The sequence below is a fragment of the Nerophis ophidion genome, linkage group LG18, assembly GCF_033978795.1.
Source record: "Nerophis ophidion isolate RoL-2023_Sa linkage group LG18, RoL_Noph_v1.0, whole genome shotgun sequence".
Classification (NCBI taxonomy): Eukaryota; Metazoa; Chordata; class Actinopteri; order Syngnathiformes; family Syngnathidae; genus Nerophis; species Nerophis ophidion.
The window spans coordinates 21,261,962-21,286,348 of NC_084628.1; the positions used below are offsets into that span (position 1 = coordinate 21,261,962).

Genomic DNA, 24,387 nt, shown 5'->3' on the forward strand with positions numbered 1-24,387 from the left:
ACCCTTTTTTGTGTGAGTGGGTGTGGATGAGTGTGAATGGGGGAGGGAGGGGTTTTTGGGGGGTTGATGGACTAATTGAAAGTGTATCTTGTGTTTTTTTTTATGTTGATTTAATAAAAAAAATAAAAATAAAAACGCATTGAAATGAGGTGTGTCCAAACTTTTGATCTGTACTGTATATCATGATAAAGATTTTAGGCCGTATCGGCCATCCCTAGCGCTTTATGTTGCGTTCAAAGTGCACACACGTTTACTAAAATATGAACTTTTGTCAAGGCGGGAACCCATTATTAATATTAAAATTGTGTCTTTTGGAGACTTTTGCTTCAATGTACTAACGTTTGAATTTACGAACCCCGTTCAAGTACCAATTAAGTTTGCAAATTGAGTTTCCACTGTAGTTTGTTACGCGCAATGTCTGAGTGTATATGAAAACCGGGGAAAAATGTTGGCAGTTTTTGGGGGGGGGAAGGAACAAGTCATATGAAGAATGGGGCGTACAAAAAGTATGAAAAATACGAATAATTTCTGCCGTCATAAACGCTACTTTTAGTCACACTTCCAACATTCTTAATTAACATGGGTGAAAATGGCGACATCATAAATTACCTATTTTAACTTTGAAGCTGGGCTCCACGTTCCCGGGTGCTTGTCCTGAAGAGATCTCGTCCATTGCGCACTGACACACACGCAAACAAAGCACACAATCAAGCATTGCTTTTTTTGGACGGACGTGCTATTTGGTTTGTGGCAATACAAAGACAATACAACGCATTGACAGCATCTGAGAAAAGTGAGTCAAACTCTCAAAATGCAGCTTTATAAAATCTTGTCAAGGCCTTATATTATTGGAAATAAACTTGGACATACCTCTAGAGAAGTCAGTGTACAGCTTGTATAGTTGTATATATGTACTGTACACTGGAAATGAGTCAGCACAACCATTATTATGGAGTACATTTAGTGCAAAAACGCCACAAACACACAAAACGTCTCCCCAAAAATTCGCAAGTAGAAAAAGTATTTTCTTCAATAAAAAAACAGATTTGCAAAAATAAAAACTATTTTCTTTAATCATAAAAAATATTTGCAAGTATAAAAACTATTTTCTTCAAAAAAAAAAAATAATAATAATTTGCAAATATAAAAACTATTTTCTTCACTTAAAAAAGAAAATATTCGCAATATTCTGTCCGTTATTTTATTCCCCAGCTTGCTTCTTCTTCTTCTTCTTTGTTATTTTTGGCAGACGGCACCATGTGCAAATAACAGCAGCTCTGACAGCCTTGAATTGACTCAACAGCGCTACCTGTTGTTGCAGAGTGTGAATTACGGCTGCCCTGAGTGCAAGTGCGTGGATCGTGCAGGGTGTACTATTATGAAAGAAAATCGGTTTTATATTTGCAGATCTTTTTTTTTAAGTGAATAAAAAAAATATTTTACTTGCAATTAGATTTTTTGCTTGCAGAAAATTGTTTTCATACTCCCGGAAACGTGTTTTTTTCCCCTTGCAAACTGTTTTTTTTTGTACTTGGGAATCGTCTTTTTAATGAAAATATTTTTTTTTTTACTTGCGAATCATATTTTTACTTGCAGAAATTGTTTTTTTTTACCTGCAAATCATTAAATTGAAGAAAATGTTTTTTGTACCTGCGAATCGCTTTTTACCTGCAGAACATAGTTTTTATACTTCCAGAGAATTGTTTTTTTACTTGAGAATCATTTTTAACTTGCAGAAAATACTTGCGAATATTTTTTTTAATTGCACATTTTTTTACTTGCCGAATTGTTTTTTGTACTTGCAAATTTTTTTTTATAAAAAAAAAAATGTAGTTTTTTACCTGTGAATTTTTTTACCAGTTTTTTAATAAAAGAAAAAAAAAATTTTACGTGCAAAAATAGTTTTTTTACTTGCGGAAAATTGTTCCTTTTTTTAATTAAAGAAATTTGTTTTTTTTCTACTTGCGAATCATTTTTACTCGCAGATAATTGTTTTTTTTTAATTTGAAATAGTTTTTTAATTAACGAAATGTGTTTTTTCTACTTTGGGCACGCGTAAAAACATTTTTCATTCACAAGTGACTAGCAAAATAGGCAAGCAAAACATAAACTTTGTATTTGTCTCAATCTTAACGCAGCATAGCCAGGTGGAGATATGCTATAACAGTTGTACACTGACTACTCTAAAGTATCTGTAAATGCAACATAACGTACATGTATTTTACGTGCAGTAAAAAGTCAGCAGACCTGCTCGTGTGGCATGTCCTCCGTGCTGATGGAACAACAATCGGAACTGGGGACATCTTGGCCCGTGTCTCCGGGCGAGGACGCCGGCGGAAGGTTAAGCTGGGCCACGCCGTCGGCGGAAGACGGGGATGGCTCGACGAGGTGGTCTCCGTCTTCCAGTAGCATCAGGGTGGGAGCGTCGCTGCTCTGGCTCACCAAGACCATCTGGGCGGCTCGAGACTGGCGGTCTGTCAAAGGGTCGGGACTTAGGACTCCTGTGTTGATTCAAATACACAATGATGGACAACCATGCTGTATCAGTGATTTCATTCCAGTACAAGCAAGCACAATTATTGCACAGTGGAATCTCTATTTGCAAACCCCTTTTCGATTTACAAACATTTAGCTTGAGCCAAATAGGTCTTCGTGTGCAAACGATGTGTTCATTTTGTGTTCCGCCTGCTGCCATTTTGTGCCGCATACTCTGTTGTTCCGTCATAAGTCACTACTCCGTGCTTTAGCGTGTGTGAATTTTTTGTGTTTTGTTTCGCCTTTCCAAAAGTTTTGTCCATTTTGCTAAGTCAATATGATTCCATAAAAAGACAACAGATAAGCGTGGAAAAAAGGCGGGAATCGCCGTGGAGTAAAAAAAAAAAAAAGACGATTTGCGAAGAGTACATTAATAGCTCTCGCGAGTATGGAAGAAATAAGTGAAGCCGGCTTTGTACCAGAGTGATGAGAACAGACTTTTCTGGGAAAAGGTGCCAAAGCAGACTTCTATAAATTGGCCCTCCTGTGTGAATGTGAGTGTGAATGTTGTCTGTCTATCTGTATTAGCCCTGCGATGAGGTGGCGACTTGTCCAGGGTGTACCCCAACTTCCACCCAAATTCAGCAGAGATAGGCTCCAGCACACTCCACGACCCCGAAAGGGACAAGTGATAAAAAACGGATGGATGGACGGAAAAGATTACCTCTTGTTCAGCGGCGCTTTGTCCAAAAGCGCACGCGCGCACACACGCACACACACACACACACACACACACACACACACACACACACACACACACACACACACACACACACACACACACACACACACACACACACACACACACACACACACACACACACACACACACACGGCCCCTTCTCCCACAGCTCCCTCCCTTCTACCAGTCTGCTCCGTTCTCGTCAGCTCTTTTTTTGCCAATGTTAAGTGAATTTTAAGTTTTTTAATATTTATTATCGTAGCGATATGGTTGTTAAAGTTAAGGATTTTTGTAATTTCTCCTCATTTGTGGGGGCACCAAAGGGACTTGTGTGTGTGTGCACATGTTGGCAGAGTAGTGCATATAGCACAGTTTAGCTTGTCGTTGTTCTGGCTTGCTGATAAAGAGACCTTTGGTTAATCACCTCCTTGTTATGTTAGTTTGATGTACAGTACAGTATAGCACTTTTTATCGTGTTCGAAGCGTACAAACCTTCACTAAAATATGGAATTTTGTCGAGGCCGGAACCAATTATTCACATTTACATTGTTTCTTAAAAAGGAATTTGCTTCACGATACAAACGTTTCGATTTACGAACCCCACCCAAGAAGAAGTCAGTAAATCAAGGTCCCGCTGTAGTATGCTAGTGAATAAAATGGTGGAAAACTGTTTCATCAGCATCTTATGGGCAAAAAATAAATAAAAAGAACTACATGACATGTCAAACAAATACTGTTAAAACACACAAAACATTGACACGTGCGTGGTGATCAATGTCCAATCATAAACATTTTTTCAAAACTATACACACAAAAACAGCGGGAAAATGCCGCAATCACAGCAAAAGCAAAATATATTCCTAAAAAAACGACTGCATGAGAGAAATGCTGGCAGGCTACCACGGGCGCCACAACTGAGGGATATCTGTCTGGCTCGCCTCTACTTCCTTTTGGTTTTCTTTGTTTTTGGCATTTGCAGCATTTTCTTTTGCATTTGTGTTTTCGATCAGTGATTCTCAAACTTTGGGACGCATACCACACGGTGGTATACTAAAGAATCACTTTAAAGTGCAATGTTTTATTTTCCTACAGGACTTTCTATGAAAATTTGAATATTGTGATAAAGTCCTTTGTTTTCTGTAATGCAACTAAAAACATGAAAATGTCATATATTCGGAAATCATTACACATTAACTGAAATATCACAATCCTTTTATTATTTGAATATTGCTGATTATGACAAACAACTTAAGAAAACTCAAAAATCCTATCTCAAAAAATTAGAATATTTCCTCAGACCAAGTAAAAAAAAAAAGTATAACAGCAAAACAATATCAAACATTTGAAAATGTCAATTAATGCACTCAGTACTAGGTTGAGAATCCTTTTGCACGGATTCCTGCATCAATGCGGCGTGGCATGGAGGCAATCAACCTGTGGCATTGCTGAGGTGTTATGGATGCCCAGGATGCTTCAATAGCGGCCTTAGCTCATTTGTATCATTGGGTATGGTGTCTTTCAGCTTCTTCTTCACAATACCCCACACATTCTCTATGGCAATGGTTCTCAAATGGGGGTACGCGTACCCCTGGGGGTACTTGAAGGTATGCCAAGGGGTACGTGAGATTTTTTTCGAATATTCTAAAAATGGCAGCAATTCAAAAATCCTTTATTTATTGAATAATATTTAAAAATATGAATGTAAGTTCATAAACTGAACTAAAAAACTAAAAACTAAAAAAATACAACAATGCAATATTCAGTGTTGACAGCTAGATTTTTTGTGGACATGTTCCATAAATATTGATGTTAAAGATTTCTTTTTTTGGGAAGAAATGTTTAAAATTAAGTTCATGAATCCAGATGGATCTCTATTACAATCCCCAAAAAGGGCACTTTAAAATGATTATTACTTCTATGTGTAGAAATCTTTATTTATAATTGAACCACTTGTTTTTTTTTCAACAAGTTTTTAGTTATTTTTATATATATCTTTCCAAATAGTCCAACAAAGACAACTACAAATGAGCAATATTTTGCACTGATATACAGTTTAATAAATCAGAAACTGATGACATAGTGCTGTATTATACTTCTTTATCTCTTTTTTTCAACCAAAAATGCTTTGCTCTGATTAGGGGGTACTTGATTAAAAAAAATGTTCACAGGGGGTACATCACTGAAAAATGGTAGAGAACTGCTGCTCTATGGGGTTCAGGTCAGGAGTTGGCAGGCCAATCGAGGACAGTAATGCCAAGGTCAGTACACCAGTTACTAGTTTTAATTTTCCTGAAGAAACTCTCCTGAAGAAATCAATAAAGTACTATCTATCTATCTATCTATCTATCTATTTATCTATCTATTGGTGGTTTTGGCACTATGGGCAGGTGCCAGATCATGCTGGAAAATGAAATCATCCTCTCCATAGAGCTTTTCGACAAATACAGCTACAAAAACCGTATTCCCATGGTCAAGCCACTCCTGAACTCAAGACAACGGAAGAAGCGTCCGACTCGGGCTATGGAAAAGAAGCACTGGCATTGGTGCTGTTATAAATCTTTTTATTTTTGTTTTTAACTTGGTCTGAGAAAATATTCTAATTTTTTGAGATAGGGTTTTTGAGTTTTCTTAAGCTGTATGGCATAATCAGCAATATTGTAATAATAAAAGGCTTGCAATATTTCATTTGATGTGTAATAAATCCAGAATGTATGACATTTTCAAGACATGCACCTGGGGATAGGTCGATTGGCAGCACTAAAATTGGCCCTAGTGTGTGAATCTGAGTGTGAATGTCGTTTATCTGTGTTGCGCCTGTGATAAGGTGGCGACTTGTCCAGGGTGTACGCCGCCTTCCGCCTGATTGTAGCTGAAATAGGCTCCAGCGCCCCCTGCGACTCCGAAGGGAATACGCGGTAGAAAAATGAATGTATGGATCGTTGCATTACAGAAAATAAAAGGACTTTATCACACAAGTCTAATTTTCTGAGACAGTCCTGTATATTCAGACACGGTGTTACTGTTCAAACTATGCGTGATATTACAGTGGTCAAAAATATTAAATATACGTGTTAAATAAAACATCTCCGGGTTGGGGAGGAAACCTTCCCCCAAGTGGAGGAGTTCAAGTACCTAGGAGTATTGTTCACGAGTGAGGGAAGAGTGGATCGTGAGATCGACAGGCGGATCGGTGCGGCGTCTTCAGTAATGCGGACGTTGTACCGATCTGTTGTGGTGAAGAAGGAGCTGAGCCGGAAGGCAAAACTCTCAATTTACCGGTCGATCGACGTTCCCATCCTCACCTATGGTCCTGAGCGAAAGGACAAGATCACGGGTACAAGCGGCCGAAATGAGTTTCCTCCGCCGGGTGGCGGGGCTCTCCCTTAGAAATAGGGTGAGAAGCTCTGCCATCCGGGAGGAACTCAAAGTAAAGCCGCTGCTCCTCCACATCGAGAGGAGCCAGATGAGGTGGTTTGGGCATCTGGTCAGGATGCCACCCGAACGCCTCCCTGGGGATGTGTTTATGGCACGTCCAACCAGTAGGAGGCCACGGGGAAGACCCAGGACACGTTGGGAGGACTATGTCTCCCGGCTGGCCTGGGAACGCCTCGGGATCCCCTGGGAAGATCTAGACAAAGTGGCTGGGGAGAAAGAAGTCTGGGCTTCCCTGCTTAGGTTGCTTCCCCCGCGACCCGACCTCAGATAAGCGGAAGAAGATGGATGGATGGATGGAAATAAAACATCTACCTGTTTTTTGATAAATACTTAGACCTATTGTTTTACTGTATTGTCATGATGATCATTACTTGGGGAGCAAAGGGTTTTCTGAGAAAGGTACCTGATACAATTCAGAATAAGAGTTATTTTTGCAGACTGAGTGGTGAATTGAATTGAAATATTTATTTCAAACCTGCACAGTACAACTAAACACAGTTGTTTTTTTTAACATTTTGGCAGAGATATTTATGCAAGGCTTGAAAAGGGGTTGGATGAAGCAGATGCTTATAATAACCCAACCCCTCTCACTCATTCCACATTTAACATAAACAATACAAGAACAATACTCTATAAACAAAAACCAGAAAAACTCCTGTACACTAACAATACTATGAGACAAACAAACTGACTCACTCTCTCTCTCTCTATCTCTATCTCTCTCTCTCTCTCTCTCTCTCTCTCTCTCTCTCTCTATGCTCTGTGCTGAGGGCATCACTCTCTTTCCTCCTTGTACTTCTTCAGTACTTCTTTTTTTAAACAGTGTTTTAAATTGAATCATGTTAGAACACGTTTTTAACTTGTCCCCTAAGAGTGACTCCAAGCACTGAAATGCACATTGACTTTAAAGTGGTTCTAAATTTAGGCATTTTGGTGGTTCTCTGCTGGGTGTGTTTTGGTCTTGCCCAGGGCTTGTGCGGCTCGTGGCGGGACATGTATGATTTTTAACCTTTTTTGGACTTTTCCGACTTTTCCTCAATTTAAATATAATTTGTTGTTTTCTCTTTAACTGTAATTATGGTGATCATCTCTATCATGGAATAGGTTCTGTATATTGGATGGTAGAGAGTTTTGGGATGCCCTAAACCAGTGGTTCTTAACCAGGGTTCGATTGAGCCATAGGGGTTCGGTGAGTCGACCTCAGGGGTTCGGCCAGGGTCAAAACACATACAAAAATCATACAAACTTCTCCATGTTGGCATATTACGGATACGGCAACAGCTGACTGATTTGCAGGTGTGTATTTGTTGGGAGTTTATGCACTGTCTTGGTTATGTTGTTTGAACAAGGTGATGTTAATGCACGGTTCATTTTGTGCACCAGTAAAAAAAAACATGGTAACACTTTAGTATAGGGAACATATTCAGCATTAATTAGTTTCTTATTAACATGTAAATTAGTCACTTATTGGCTCTTAATTATTTATTAAGTACTAATTATGGCCTTATTATAACCCTAACCCTCTAACCCTAACCAAATAACTCTAAACTAAGTCTTTATTACTTAGAATATGTTCCCCTAGTGTCCAGATAACTCTAAATTAAGTCTTTGTTACTTAGAATATGTTCCCCATACTAAAGTGTTACCAAAAACATACAACTTTGTCTTGAATTTGAAAAAAAGAACACTTTATTTTTGACTAAAGAAGGGTTCGGTGAATGCGCATATGAAACTAGTTGGGTTCGGTACCTCCAACAAGGTTAAGAACCACTGCTCTAACCCAAACCAAATAACTCTAAATTAAGTCTTTGGTACTTAGAATATGTTTCCCGAGTGTCCCAAAAACTCTAAACTAAGTCTTTGTTACTTAGAATATGTTCCCCATACTAAAGTGTTACCAAAAACATACAACTTTGTCTTGAATTCGAAAAAAAACCACTTTGTTTTTGACTAAAGAAGGGTTTGGTGAATGCGCATATGAAATTAGTTGGGTTCGGTACCTCCAACAAGGTTAAGAACCACTGCTCTAACCCTAACCCTAACCCTAACCAAATAACTCTAAATGAAGTCTTTGGTACTTAGAATATGTTCCTCTAATGTCCCAAAAATTCTAAATTAAGTCTTTGTTACTTGGAATATGTTTCCCATACTAAAGTGTTACCAAAAACATACAACTTTGTCTTGAATTTGAAAAAAAACAACACTTTATTTTTGACTAAAGAAGGGTTCGGTGAATGCGCATATGAAACTAGTTGAGTTCGGTACCCCCAACAAGGTTAAGAACCACTGCTCTAACCCAAACCAAATAACTCTAAATTAAGTCTTTGGTACTTAGAATATGTTTCCCTAGTGTCCCAAAAACTCTAAACTAAGTCTTTATTACTTAGAATATGTTCCCCATACTAAAGTGTTACCAAAAACATACAACTTTGTCTTGAATTTGAAAAAAAACAACACTTTATTTTTGACTAAAGAAGGGTTCGGTGAATGCGTATATGAAACCAGTTGGGTTCGGTACCTCCAACAAGGTTAAGAACCACTGCTCTAACCCTAACCCTAACCAAATAACTAAATGAAGTCTTCTGTACTTAGAATATGTTCTCCTAGTGTCCCAAAAACTCTAAATTAAGTCTTTGTTACTTAGAATATGTTCCCCAACATACTAAAGTGTTACCAAAAACATATAGCTTTGTCTTGAATTTGAAAAAAAATATATATACTGTATATATTTTTGACTAAGGAAGGGTTCGGTGAATGCCTATATGAAACTGGTGGGTTTCGGTACCTCCAATAAGGTTAAGAACCACTGCCCTAAACATAATTTGAGCAGTTTTAAAGTTGATCACATCGTTCAGTTTAAGTTGCTTTAAGTCCATAAATAGTGGATTTGAATGATGACTATAGTGAACATTGGACACAATCCTGATGGCCTTTTTCTGCAGAGTGACTAAAGGCTGTAGATGTGATTTATACTAATTTCCCCAGATTTCAACACAATAGTTGAAATATGACATAATTAATGAATGAAACAGGTAGTATTGGTGGTCCAACCTTGCAGGGTGCGCTCATGCATCCTGAGGTGAGCTTCAGGCTGTGTTCCACCATCACTGAGGTTCTTCAGCTCCTGCTCCAGCTCTTTCATGTCTCTCCCCAGCTGTCCCACCCGGACCTGCAGCTCCTGCTCCAGCTGGCCGGCCTTGGTCTGGACCACATCCTCCAGCTGCTCCACTTTGGCCTTTAAAGCTTCGTTCTCCTCCAACACGGCGGAGGAGAACTCGGCGAAGACGGTCTGGATCTGCAGCAGAAGCCCTCGCTCGATCTCCTGGATGTCGTCACCGAGCTTGGCGTCCTCCCACTCCGAGTCCGGCACCTCTCTGGCCCACACGTCCCTGAAGAGGGACACGGTGGCCTGGAAGGCCAGCTCTACGATGGACGACACCTCGCCGGCGAAGCTCACCTCCATGGTTCTCCCGTGGGAACACCAAACCACCTGCACATCCGTGCTTCGAATAAATAGTTGAACGTAAGTCCGTGGATGAAAAGAGTAGTTTTCTTTCGTGTTGTGATCACATTAGACTGAATACTTAACAATGGCGGACCGTACGCCTCTGTAAGGACTCCGCGACTCAGTTCCGCTTCCGGTGACTTCTTCGGTTTTGCTTTTGTAGCACCATTGTGGCGCGCTACCGCTACCATTTGGTGTGGAGAATTCTTCTTCTTCTTCTTCTTTTGTTTTTATGGCGGTTGGTAAGCAACTTTCTGGTGTGCATTACCGCCACCTACTGTAATGGAGTGTGGACCGAGGTGGATCCCTACTCGATATTATTTTATTTAACCCAGTGTTTTTTAAATATGTGTATATTGCTTTGTATCCTATGTTTTCTGAATGCATTCCTAATATACTTCCCACTTCTAACCTAATATTTTCTTTTGCTAACTTATTTTCCAGTATTTCCCTTTCTCTATTGTATTTCCTACATTGTATTAAAACATGGTCAACATTCTCTATTTGATGGCAAAATTCACACAGCCCTGTAGTATGTTTTCCTATCAATTTTAGTGAACTATTTAGATATGTATGTCCTAATCTCATTCTATCAGCTAACTCATTTCCCTCAACTCCTACATGAGCAGGAACCCAGAGAAATGTTACCACGCCTCCCGCTTTATTTATCCTGTAGATTGCCTGAACTATTTCATAATTTTCAATAATAATAATAATAATATTTCAATAATGTCTTCTTCTTTCCTATTTCTACCCCCTCCTCTCATGACACCTGCTCTCCTCTGGACTTTGTAAAACTCTCTACCTTTTATTTCCTTATTCCAATTATCCTGCCACTTTTTATTGTGTTCTATCTTAATTATGCTCTTCACTTCTTCTTTACTGTGCTTAATCTCCATGTTTACTTCTGTTTTAGTGGTTGCTTGTTTTGCGTATCTATCAGCTAACTCATTTCCCTCAACTCCTACATGAGCAGGAACCCAGAGAAATGTTACCACACCTCCCGCTTTATTTATCCTGTAGATTGCCTGAACTATTTCATAAACTATATCTAGTCTTGTTTCTGATGCTATGTTTTTTATGCTCGTCAATGCACTGCTGGAGTCCGAGCACACGACTGCTTTCCTTGCTTTGTTTTCCTCTATCCAGTTAACTGCCATATAAATTGCTACCAATTCCCCCGTAAAAACAGATAGCTTATCACTGATTCTTTTATTTAACACTATATTTCCTTGTGGGATAACTGCAGCAGCTCCTACTTTACTATTTATGGTTTTTGATGCATCTGTGAATATCATGATGTTGTCAAAAAACATTTCCTCAATCCAATGTTCTATCTGGTAACTATTTAAATGTCTATTCTTCAGTAACTGCATGTTTACCTTTGGGTTGTCATACATCCACGGTGGTATTACAGGAATTGGTACTGTAGGGCTAACTTTAATATTGTCAATTTGTGCTTTGATACATATATCTCCTATTATCCACCCAAAACTATTCATTTTTTTCTTCTCTTTTTCTTGGCAGTTCTTGACGGGTTGGATGTCCTTGCTTGGATCCTTTTAAGTTTGCCCAATAAACTGCTGAGAGTTGATCTCTCCTCATGTCCAAAGGTTTTTCGTTCATTTCTACTTGTAATGCTGCCACTGGAGTAGATTTAGTAGCTCCACAACATAACCTTAACGCCTGCGACTGGATCCGGTCTATTTTCCAAAGTAGTGTTTTTGAAGCAGATTGATAAATAATGCATCCGTAGTCAATAACAGATCGAATTAAAGTGATATATATTGTTTTCCATGTCAACCTATCAGCCCTCCAATCTTTACCCCTCAAAGCCCTCATTATATTTAACATCTTTTTACTTCTCTCCACTATTTTGCTGATGTGGGTTGACCAGTTAATATTTTTATCAAACCATATTCCTAAATATTTAAATACTTGTACCTCTTCTATGTTTTCTCCATAGAGTTTTATTTGGAGCTTGTTTTGTACTTTCCTCTTCGTAAAATGTATGACTTTTGTCTTTCCAACAGAGAATCTTAAACCCCAAGCCGTCGCCCAGTCTTGAACATTATTTACCGCTTTTTGAATCTTCTTTTCTATATGATTTGTATTCCTACCTCTCTTCCACATCACTCCATCATCAGCAAACAATGCCACCTCCACTAACCCTTCCACTTCACTAAAAACTTCATTTATCATGATGGAAAATAGTACTGGACTTATTATACTCCCTTGTGGGGTCCCATTTTCCACTTCGTATTCTCTGCTATATTCATTCTCTATTTTTACTAATAATGTTCTACTTGTTAAAAAGTATTTTATCCATCTGTACATTCTTCCTCTAATCCCAATCTTATTTAGTTTCATCAGCAACCCCTGTTTCCACAACATATCATACGCTTTCTCTATGTCAAAAAATACTGCAATTATACTTTCTTTATTTATTTGTCCCTTTCTAATTTCCTCTTCCAGCTGCACTGCTGGGTCATTTGTGCTTCTTGCTTTGCGAAAACCACTTTGGTAGTTTTTTATAATTTCTTTTGACTCTAAATAATATATTAATCTTTCATTAATAATTTTTTCCATTATTTTGTCCAAATTTGAGGTCAATGCTATCTGCCTATAATTTCCTGCCTCTTCCGGATCTTTCCCTGGCTTGCATATTGGAATTATTACAGCTGTTTTCCACTCATCTGGTAATTTTCCTTCTTCATATATCCTATTATATAATTTCAAGACCACTTCTTTGCCGATGCTACCTAAATTTTTGATCATTTGATAACTCACCAGGTCTTTCCCTGGCGTCGTATTTTTAACTTTTTTTAAAATTCGAACCATTTCATCCAAAGAAAATGTCATATCCATAGTGTTGATAAAACTATTATCGTTGTCTTCCTTCATTTCCTCAATATTTAAACTAATTGTTTCTTCTCTCTTTTGTTTTTCTACATTTCTCAAATTATCATTACTGTGCACTTTAACAAAGGTTTTTGCTAAAAGTTCTGCTTTTTCTTTATTTCCTACCACACTCCGCGTTCCATCTTTCATCACATGATTTTTATGTTCTTTTCTGACCCCTGACATTCTCTTGATCATTCCCCACACTTGGCTTAAAGGAGTAGTTCTATTTAGTGTTTCACAAAAAGTTCTCCAATGGTGTTTTCTTGTTTTTTTAATAACATACCTTACTCTAGCTTGATGCCTTTTATATTGGATCATGTCTTGGAAATTATGTGTTCTTCTCAATATTCTAAATGCTCTATTCCGTTCTTGTATTGCATCTGTACACTCTTGTGTCCACCACGGCACTATCTTCCTTCTTCTCCCTATACTATTCCTTGGTATGCTCTGTTCGGCTGCTTCTATTATGCACTTTGTAATATCTGTATTTAATTGTTCAATATCTTGATTTATATCTACTTCCTTTAAAGTTATGTCGGTAATTTCCCTAAATTTCCCCCAGTCACCATGATTATACTTCTATCTTCCTTCTATCCTAGTGCTTTCTGTCCTATGATTTATGTTTATGTGAATGAAGATTGGATAGTGATCACTTCCCATTGTGCTGTATTTATTTACTTCCCACTCCACCTTTCCTGCTAACCCTTGTGACACTAGTGTTAAATCTATTGCTGTTTCTTTACCCGTGACGACATCTAACCTTGTTCCCGACCCATTATTCACACACACCAGTTCTTTTTCCTCCAAAAGTGCTTCCAATGTATCCCCATTCCAGTCATCCCTTTCACCCCACATTGTGCTATGTGCATTAAAGTCACCACACCAAATAATATTGCCACTCCAGTGCTCGATTATTGTTTCTAGTTGGTGAATTTCTAATTTCTTGCATGGATTATAGAAGTTTAGTACTTTGTATCTTTCTTTATTATTCCATACTTCTACTCCTACTATCTCTAGTTCTTGCTTTACTTTTAATATTGAATAATGCATATCTTCCTTAATAAATATGGCACATCCTCCTCCTTGCCCATCATTCCTATCTTTACGTATCGTTATATATCCTTTTATTATAAAGTTTAATTTTGGCTTCAGCCATGTTTCTTGAATACATATTATATGTGGTTTATTTTTCATATTATTAATATATCCCTTTAATTCCTGTCCGTTTGCTATCAAACTTCTGGCATTCCACTGAACAATTAACATGGCGTTGGATTGTGGTAACATGACTCGGTCTCGTCTACTCTCTGTAGCTCACCTTGCACCTGTTCCCAGGATAGTTCTTTTAAATTTAAAAACTTTGCTGCTGCTTTGACAATTATTTTGATTTTCTCAGTCTTGTTTCTAGCCTGTTCTGTACAATTTATTACGTAAGCCAGGAATACAACTAGTTTGTCCATGGAAATTCCTGTATTTGCTGCCTCTTGTTTTTTTTATTTCGTGAACTATTTTCACTTCTGTCCTGTTCTGCACTTTCTTGATTTCTTATTTTAACTGCCTCTGCGTATGTAATATTTCTTTCAACTCTGATTTGCTGTACTTCTGTTGCCTGTTTTCTTATGATGCAGCCCCCATAAGCTGCTGTGTGATTCCTGCACAATTACAACACTTGACCTGTTCATTTTCTCCACATTGTCCATATTCATGCTCTCCTCCACACCGTCCACATCTCATCTTAGCATGACAAACACTAGCTATGTGCCCATAGCATTGGCACTTGAAACAACGTACTGGGGGTGGCACGTAAGCTCTAACATAGAAGCTTAGATACCCAATCATGATTCTCTCTGGTAGGACCTCCTCTGCAAATTGCACTAGCACGGATTCGCTCTCAGTCTTTTCACCGTTCCTAAATGCCATCATTCTTTTCATCATAGTGACAGTTCCTCCTTTTATTTCTTTTTTCAGATCATCTAAATTTTCTCCTCTTGGGATTCCTGTCACGACTCCTCTTGCCCCCTTTCGTTCTCCCACTTCAATTTTTTTCCTTTATTATTTTGTTGCACAGTTTTTGCAATCGCATTACTTTGTTCTTTTGCTCTCCATTTTTGCATTTAATCAACAGCCGTCCGTCCCTGAGCACCTTCGCTATCTCCACCTCTCCAATGTCCTTCTTTAATCCCTTAACCAGTGTCATAAAACTAATGTAATTCATATCTTGGTTTGATTTAAATATATAAATTATCTTATATTCATCTACCATAACCCTTTTCCTCTTATCAATGTCTTCATGCACTCTTTTAGCACTCGACTTTCCTTCACTCCCTCCTCTCCCCTTCTTTCCTCTCTCCCCTCTAGTCCTATCCATTTCCATACTATCCTCATACATCCCGTCACTATCCCCTTCCATCTCGATCCAGTCACAAAACAGCTTATGCTCAACCGCCAAAACAGATTTAGACAGTCTCGCCGCCGCCAAATTCACTCCAAATGTTTGGTAGTTCCGCGTCTCTCCTTCCGGAAGCCTCCACCAATGGTCTCCGACTCTGGCCGCGGTGTGGAGAATTTTGATTGCTATTCTTTTTGGTTAAATGAGGGTTACCGGCATGCAAAATGCATTTTTATTAGCACATTCTAAAAACAAGCAGAAATGGAAAAAGAAGAGCAAAAATGCACAATGTGAAGAAAAATGGCTAAAATGATTGGACTATTAAATAACAATAACATGTCTTTGTATAAAATATGTATAACTTCAAAACACAGACACACTTATATATATATATATATATATATATATGTTTCCCACTTACATAAAAAACATATGTGTACATATATGAACATATGTGTGTATATATAAATATGTAAATATATATATTTATACATTTGTGTGCGTACATACTGTATAAACAAGTGGGAAACATATATATATATATATATACATACACACATATATACACGCATATATGTGTGTGTATATATTTATGCATATGTATAAATATATATATATATATATATATAATTAATGTTTCCCACTTACATAAAAAAAAATACATATATACACGCACACACACATATATGTACATATATGTGTGTATATATATATATATATATATGTGTAAATATATATGTTTATACATATGTGAGCGTACATACTGTATAAACAAGTGGGAACCATATATATATACATACATATATATATACACACACATATATACGCGCATACATATGTGTATATATATTTATACATGTGTGCATATATACTGCATAAACAAGTGGGAAACATATACATATATATACACACATATATATATTAATATATAAGTATATCTATATATATATATATAATGTTTCCCACTTACATAAAAAAATATACGTGTGTACATATATGAACATATGTGTAGTGACGACTATGACTGGTTAAATATGGATTAGCAATCACTTCAGGGTGTCGGGTCAGGACAGCAATTATTCATTCAGGTGAGCGCAGGAGAAATAATAGATTGTCCAAGTCCAGATTTGCAGGTTCAATTGTATATTGAGTTGTTCGTTTGCATTTGTGTATGTGTGTGGTTTCCTAAACAAACAAATACAATTATTGTAAATTAACTGAAGTGACCACAATACAATTACATATAGGCACAAGCATGCAACATGGCTGTTAAATATACATTACTTAGCTGTGTATACACAGTTTACATAAATCCAAAGAATTTGAACATCCCAGCCCTAAGTAATGTAATACTTACTAGAATGTAAATAGCATCACAACAATAATTCTAAATTGTCAATTGGGGCTAACAAACATGTCCAATGCTACAAACAGGCCCCAATCAGGGTATGATATTTAGCTAGCAGTTAGCTTGTGAACCTGATGCCAAACAGCCATTAGACAACAATAAAACTGACCAAATGAGTTGCAATATAGTTTTAAGCACAAAACAGGTTATATTAAAGTGTATATAAAGTAACTCACTTTGTATTGACGCACACTGTCAATTAAACAAATGACATCGAAGTTCACCGTAACTTTCAGAGCTTGCTGATATAGTGATGTGTTCAATGCCCCCTCCAGTGTCGTAAAAGTGAACTACACTCAAGCAACTCAATGACACAAAAAGAAAACAAGCGTTTCAGAGACAGTCTTTTGTACAGCCGCCCCCAAATTGGTGTACCAATTTGTCCACTAGGTGCTTATATTGTCCTAAGGTAAAGCTGGCAACTTGATGAGACGAACAACTGGGCGAGTGTAGGTTCGGTCCTTAACCTGAATCACAGCTGTCCTCACTCGGCCATCTGCTCCAGGAATAACATTCTTCACAGTCCCTATTTGCCAAAGAGCTCTCGGCGTTTGCTGATCAATGATAAGAACTACTGTCCCAACAGTAATGTCATCCTTTTCAGTTAACCATTTCTGTCTGGCTTGTAAGGTGGGGAGGAAGTGTTTGATGTAATGCTTCCAGAAGTGATCAGCTAAAACTTGCGAATGACGCCATCTTTTTCTGGTCAGCAGTTCTGACTCAGGGTAGACCACTTGAGGGAGTGAAGAGTCTGGCCGCCCCATCAACAAGCAGTTGGGCGTGACAGGATCCGGGTCCGCGAGGTCGGAGGAGACATAACCTAATGGCCTTGAGTTGAGGATTCCCTCTACTTCAATAAGGACTGTCATTAACACTTCCTCTGGCACAGTCTGAGCTCCCAAAGTGGTACGGAGGGCGTTCTTTACAGATCTCACTTCTCGTTCCCAAGAACAACCAAAGTGTGGAGCATTAGGTGGATTGAAACGGAAAAAAATCTGTTCAGCTGCAAGTTGGTCTTTAACTGCAGGTTCTAAGGCACAGAAGGCTTCATGCAGTTCCTTACTTCCTCCTTTGAAATTGGTTCCCTGGTCTGAGAGAAGTTCATAGGGTTTCCTTCTGCGAGCAATAAAACGTCTGAGTGACATCAAGAAAGAATCGGTATCCATGTTGGGTAGAAGATCGAGGTGGATAGCACGAGTAGTGAGACGCTTGTACAGGATGCCCCACCTTTTCTCTGTATGTCGTCCTACTTTAACATGCATAGGTCCAAAACAGTCGACACCGGTCGAGTAGAATGCAGGTCGGAAAAGCCTCAAACTAGAAGGTGGTATATCAGCCATTCTTGGTACTTGTGGTCTGCTTCTCCACCTTTTGCAGTCCACACAGTTGTGCTGGTACTTCCTAACAGCTTCTCTGCCCCTCAGTATTCAGTATTTTCTGCGCAGCTCTGCAAAAACACGCTCTGCTCCAGGATGATGCAGCTTGGTGTCATATTGCTGAATTAGAAGCTTGGATACTGGGTGCGAGGATGACAGAAGAATGGGATGCAGCACTTCCTGGCTGAGGCTGTCACATCTTCTAAGCCTACCTCCAACACGGATCAAGCCTGATGACTCATCATATTCAGGAGCTAAGGTTAGCAATCTACTGTTAGATGAGAGCGGCTTAGCAGATTTGAGCAGTGATACTTCTTCAGGAAAGGTCTCCATTTGTGCATGCCTCAGGAGGGTCAATTCTGCTTCATGGTAGTCACCAGCGGTGAGTTGTGTGTTGTCGGCCGCCCCGTGTAACTTCCGTGTGGTTGCCTCCAAAAGATCTTGAAATGTTTTAAACTGCAGGATGTCAGCTATATTTGAATCAGTTGAGCTGGCTGTAAAACCACAAAACACAGTCCTCCTCAGTTCATCATTTTCTTTGGGGCCTGAATCAGCTGGTGCTTTAGGCCACTTGTCAGATGGCTGTAGGAGAAAGGAAGGTCCATGACTCCATCGGCTCACTCCTATGAGCTGAGTCAGTGTTTTCCCCCTTGTGATATCATCTGCTGGGTTAGAGGCTGAGTCAATGTAGTGCCAGGCTCTAATGTCGGTGAGTTCTTGTATCTCTGCAACTCTTGTACCTACAAACACTTTATATCTGCAGGAGTCAGACTGCAGCCAGTTGAGGACTGTGGTAGAATCAGTCCAGTATACCACCCCTTGGATCTTGATCGTGAGCTCTTTAATTAGTACTGAACCTAACTGCGCCCCTGTTAAGGCTCCACACAGTTCGAGTCTGGGTATGGAAAGTTGCTTTTTTGGTGCCACTCTGGATCTGGCTGCTAAAAATGCCATTTGAACCTGTCCATCACCACTGTCGGTCAACAGGTACGCCACGGATCCATACACACGTTCCGATGCGTCACAGAAGACATGGATGGTCCGGCTGCTATTACTACAGTCTATGTTGTGGTCGGTGTAGCACCTGGGTAATGTTACCTTTAACAACTGAGGAAGCTCTTCTTCCCATGATCTCTAAGCCTGCAGCAAATCTTCAGGGAGATTGGGATCATCCCATCCTCTCTTCTTGTCCCAAAGGCGTTGCACGATGATCTTGGCTCTTGTGGTGTATGGAATGATGTATCCCAAAGGATCATACTGTTGGGCAAGAAAACGATAAATGTTACGCATTGTCAATTCAGAGCACTCACTTTGATGCTGCTTGGAGCGGAGTGTCTGCTTTGCACTGCCACAAGAGTCCAGGAGTCCGCTCTTGAGGGTCAGCTGTCTGTTGTGTGAACCACAGTGTACTGTTTTCTGACCGAGATTCCTTTGGCAGGTGTTTGATGACTGCAGGAACGTTGCTGGCCCATTCTCGGAGTTCAAATCCACCTTGCTTCAATAATGTGTGCAATCGATTTACAAGCTGCTTCGCCTGATATTCTGACTGGAGACTCTGTAGACAATTATCAACGTAGAAACAGAGCTCTACTGATAGGCGAGCATTCTCATCAGGTACTGTGTGTCTTTGGACATGAGTCTGGAGTGCAAAGGTGGCGCAACATGGACTGCATGTTGTGCCAAAAGGGAGTACTTGCCACTCATATATGGTAGGTTCTTGGTCGACTTTAACATCCCGCCACAGAAAGCGAAAAAATGGTTTGTCCTCTTCAAGCAAGCGAACTTGGTGAAACATTCCTTTCACATCACTGCTGATGGCCACTGGATGTTCCCGGAACCTCAATAGAACTCCCAATAGGCTAGCTCCAAGCGTGGGTCCCGGAAGGAGGTGGTCATTCAGGTTCCGTCCATTGAATGTGAAGGAGCAGTTAAAGACTATTCGGTTTTTACCGTTGTGCTGCACCATGTGATGGGGATGAACCACGAATAGTTGCTCTCTTCTGCCTTGATTGGAGAAATGGCTGTGACGTAGCCTGCGTCAATGAGTTTGTGGATTTCTCTAGAGTAGATGACAGCCTTTTCATGGTCTTTCACAAGTCGTCTCTCTGTCGCACGCAACTGAGGCAGCACTGCTTCTTTGGTTGAATGAATCAATGGAATATGTTGTTTCCATAGTAATGGAGTAGCATACTTATTTACACCATCAACCATTATCCTGGTGGTCTTCTGTTCAAGAATTCGGACTGCCTGGTCATCTTGCTTTGACCTGGTGATCAAACGCTCACTCCTGTATGGTAAGATATCTAACTGCCACAGCCTCTCCACATGATTAAGCAACTCTGATTCTGGAGGAGTGCATGTGGTAAAAAGGCATTGCTGTGTGGACAGTTGGTGGTTCAAGAGGCTTGTAGGGCCTTGTAGTGTCCATCCTAGTCTGGTGTGAACCGCTGCAGGTCCGCCTGGAGGGCCAAGACGTACTGGTTCCACTGGAGTGACCCGATGGGGATTATCCGACCCAATCAGCAGTAGCGGCTGGGCATCGTTGATGGTCTGTAGTGGAATGTCTTTCAGGTGGCGATGCTTCTCCTGCAAAACTTTGACTGGATATGTGTGGCTGGCTAGATTCAGTTCTCTGGCAGTAAAAGCTTTATTAATCTTGTAACTCTTGCCTGGTTGTGATGCAGGAGATACTGAGAAGGATACATTTGCTCCGTGGATGGTGCAGACTTCTTGCCGGACTGTACGGAGGGCGAGGTCTTCAGTCTTCCCATGAAGGGCCAAGTAAACAGCAGCATCATTTAGGAGTGTTGTGCGCTCTGGCCCGTCATCCAATATTGCGTAGGTCTCAAGTACCTTGTTGCCGCTCTGGAGGATGACTCTACTCAATTTGAGTAACACTTGATGGCTACTGGCTGGCCGATCAATGTACATAATCTCTGACACAGAACTCACTAAACAAGTGCTTGATTCAGGTGTTTGGAGTTTACCAGTTGCTGTGGCATTTTGGCTGGTATTGACCTGGTGCAGGACATCCAGGTGCTTCCTTTCGCACTGCTTGCACTTGGCCTTGAGGTTACATTTTGCTGCTTGGTGTTCACGTCCGCATCTCCAGCATCGATGGTTTTCCTTGATCCACTGTGTTTTCTGTTCCACTGACAAGAGTTTAAAATTGTTGCATTGGTTCAGATAATGCTGTACAGTATTGCAGAAGGGACAGTATTTTTTCGGCTTATCTTGAATTACCTCTCTCACTGAATTAACTGGAGATTTATCTGATGTCTCTCTTGACTCCTTAGACTCACTACCATGGAGGATAGTAGTGGATCTCTGTAACTTGTAGTCAGGACGTCGACTCTTGGGCAGAGTTTGTCTCTCTCTCGATGAGGTGCTACTGTGTTGGTCGCCACTAATTTGAACTCGTACTTCATATTTGAGCCAGTCAGCCAAATCAAGCAGTGTTGGAATGGGAGTATTGATGGGGTTCACAAATCTATGGAAGTTAACTCTTAGGTCCTGTGGCAACTTAGCTAAGAGGCGAGAAACATGTGACCCACACCTTAGTTCTGTCCAACCTTGGCCTCCTAGTTGATGTAGCATCCCGACCAATGCACGAACTTGAAGGGCAAATGATTTAAAGGCTTTAATGTCACCAGTCCTGATATTGGGCCCGTCCATCAGTTCAGAAATCTTCTTTAGTGCCAACTGCTGTGGTTCACCATACATCTCTGTAAGTGCCCTCATAGTGTCTGTAAATGGGAATGGACTGTTACTGTATGAGTCAGCAAGAAGTAATGCTTCTTCACATTTGAGATGGTCTGTGAGAATTTGAAATTTAAAGTGCTCTGGGGCATTGTTTGGTAGTAAATTGTCAAGGGCTAGTTTGAGTCTTGCAAACTCACGAGGGTCCTCTGACCTAAAGTCCTGGATTGTGGGTTTAGGTCCCCGGTAGGCATCTAGACCGTGCGTTCTGCTTAATGGAGTCTGACGGTTTGGTAAATGATATGGCAGGTCAGGTGACTATCTGTGTTCCCCTTTTTTACTGTCATATACATGGTCAGGGGGGTTATTGTCATTATGGGGGCCTCTATAATCAGGAGAGTAACCTCTTTCCCGGCCAAAGTAGCGGCTTTCGTAATGAGCTCTTGGACTACTTGGTCTATAGGGCTTAGCAGGATGACTGTATTCATTACTGCTGGATGGATAACTTAGATGGGGTAGATGTGTGCTATAAGGGTGATGGTATTGGACATCATGTTGATAGAAGCGATCATTATAGCGCACGTAGTCTTCCTCATAAATCGGGTGGTACTTGACATCAGACAATATTTGACTTGGCACAGATTTATATTGTGTTTGTTGGATATCTTTGGACTGGTGGTGGGCTTTACTGTGTGATGGACAGTCTTTGTTGTCATAGTAAAGCAGTGGTTGACACTCATTAATGTCGGTCACCCCAAAATTGTATTGAGAGTAAGGAGTTGAACTGCCAGATGTGCCTTGTGACTCAATGTGCTCTGTGACTAATCCTGCTTCCTGCAAGCACTGCCTTAGATCCTCGACTGTGTCAGGTCGGTTGCCTTGTGGAGATGGGGAATCATCCCTGCTCACCGGTGGGGCACTTACTGGCTGACGTGGGCCTTGATGACCACTAGATGGCGTCGGCTTACAAGTATGTGCTGGTGTTGTCGATATTTCTTCCCTTTGGCGTCTGGACCGCGACTGATTCTGTGAGGAGGCTGTGGGAAGACTGTGGATCATGTCTGTAAGATGTTTGATATCTTGGCGCAATTGGTAATTTTCCTCCCTCATGCTCTGGAAAGATCTGTGAATTTCTGGAGAAGACATTCGTCTGGCCAGCTCATCACCAGGGACGTGGTACCTCATAGGGCAACTGACTTCGTAGTCCTGAAGATATGATGGCGGTTGTCTTGATCTTTGTGGACAATCCATATCTCTAGGCTTTCTCTCATGTGGCCTGAACATATTGACTGAAGTGGTTGCTTGTATCCGGCTCGAAGGACCAAAAATTGTAGTGACGACTATGACTGGTTAAATATGGATTAGCAATCACTTCAGGGTGTCGGGTCAGGACAGCAATTATTCATTTAGGTGAGTGCAGGAGAAATAATAGATTGTCCAAGTCCCGATTTGCAGGTTCGATTGTATATTGAGTTGTTCGTTTGCATTTGTGTATGTGTGTGGTTTCCTAAACAAACAAATACAATTATTGTAAATTAACTAAAGTGACCACAATACAATTATATATAGGCACAAGCATGCAACATGGCTGTTAAATATACATTACTTAGCTGTGTATACACAGTTTACATAAATCCACAGAATTTGAACATCCCAGCCCTAAGTAATGTAATACTTACTAGAATGTAAATAGCATCACAACAATAATTCTAAATTGTCAATTGGGGCTAACAAACATGTCCAATGCTACAAACAGGCCCCAATCAGGGTATGATATTTAGCTAGCAGTTAGCTTGTGAACCTGATGCCAAACAGCCATTAGACAACAATAAAACTGACCAAATGAGTTGCAATATAGTTTTAAGCACAAAACAGGTTATATTAAAGTGTATATAAAGTAACTCACTTTGTATTGACGCACACTGTCAATTAAACAAATGACATCGAAGTTCACCGTAACTTTCAGAGCTTGCTGATATAGTGATGTGTTCAATGCCCCCTCCAGTGTCGTAAAAGTGAACTACACTCAAGCAACTCAATGACACAAAGAGAAAACAAGCGTTTCAGAGACAGTGTTATGTACAATATGTGTGTATATATAAATATGTAAATATATATATTTATCCATTTGTGTGCGTACATACTGTATAAACAAGTGGGAAACATATATATATATATATACACACATATATACACGCATATATGTGTGTATATATTTATACATATGTATAAATATATATATATAAATAATGTTTCCCACTTACATAAAAAAATCTATATATATACACGCACACACACATATATGTACATATATATGTATATATACATATATATATACATATATATGTATATATATATATATATACATATATATATATATATATGTATATATATATATATGTTATTAATGTTTCCCACTTACATTAAAAAAATATATATATACACGCACACACA

The 24,387-nt window shown here is 39.6% G+C and overlaps 2 protein-coding genes across 3 annotated transcripts in view; both read right to left on the minus strand.

The window, feature by feature from the left end:
• Positions 1-10,324, minus strand: part of LOC133537424 (zinc finger protein 729-like) — a 39,543-nt gene extending 29,219 nt beyond the window's left edge. The window contains exons 1-3 of the mRNA XM_061878431.1: positions 9,704-10,324; positions 2,248-2,501; positions 610-679 (exon numbers count right to left, since the gene is read on the minus strand). Coding sequence (XP_061734415.1) covers positions 610-679; positions 2,248-2,501; positions 9,704-10,115 — 736 coding nt within the window. The 5' untranslated portion in view covers positions 10,116-10,324. The remainder of the gene's footprint in view (positions 1-609; positions 680-2,247; positions 2,502-9,703) is intronic.
• A 5,910-nt stretch (positions 10,325-16,234) lies between these two features.
• LOC133536902 (uncharacterized) lies at positions 16,235-23,963 on the minus strand. Of its 2 annotated transcripts, none has more exons than XM_061877591.1 (2): positions 23,840-23,963; positions 16,235-19,491 (listed from the first exon to the last, which is right to left on the minus strand). In XM_061877591.1, the coding sequence occupies exon 2, from the start codon at positions 18,196-18,198 to the stop codon at positions 17,263-17,265; it is 936 nt and encodes a 311-aa protein (XP_061733575.1). In that variant the 5' UTR covers positions 18,199-19,491; positions 23,840-23,963; the 3' UTR covers positions 16,235-17,262. The 2 variants fall into 2 exon arrangements, with proteins under 2 accessions (XP_061733575.1, XP_061733574.1); XM_061877590.1 differs by having other exon boundaries at positions 16,235-23,440.
• Between the last annotated feature and the right edge of the window lie 424 nt (positions 23,964-24,387).

Coding starts and splice junctions, on each gene's coding strand:
- LOC133536902 (XM_061877590.1), bottom strand. CDS start 21,975: ATGAGGGCACTTACAGAGATGTATGGTGAACCACAGCAGTTGGCACTA.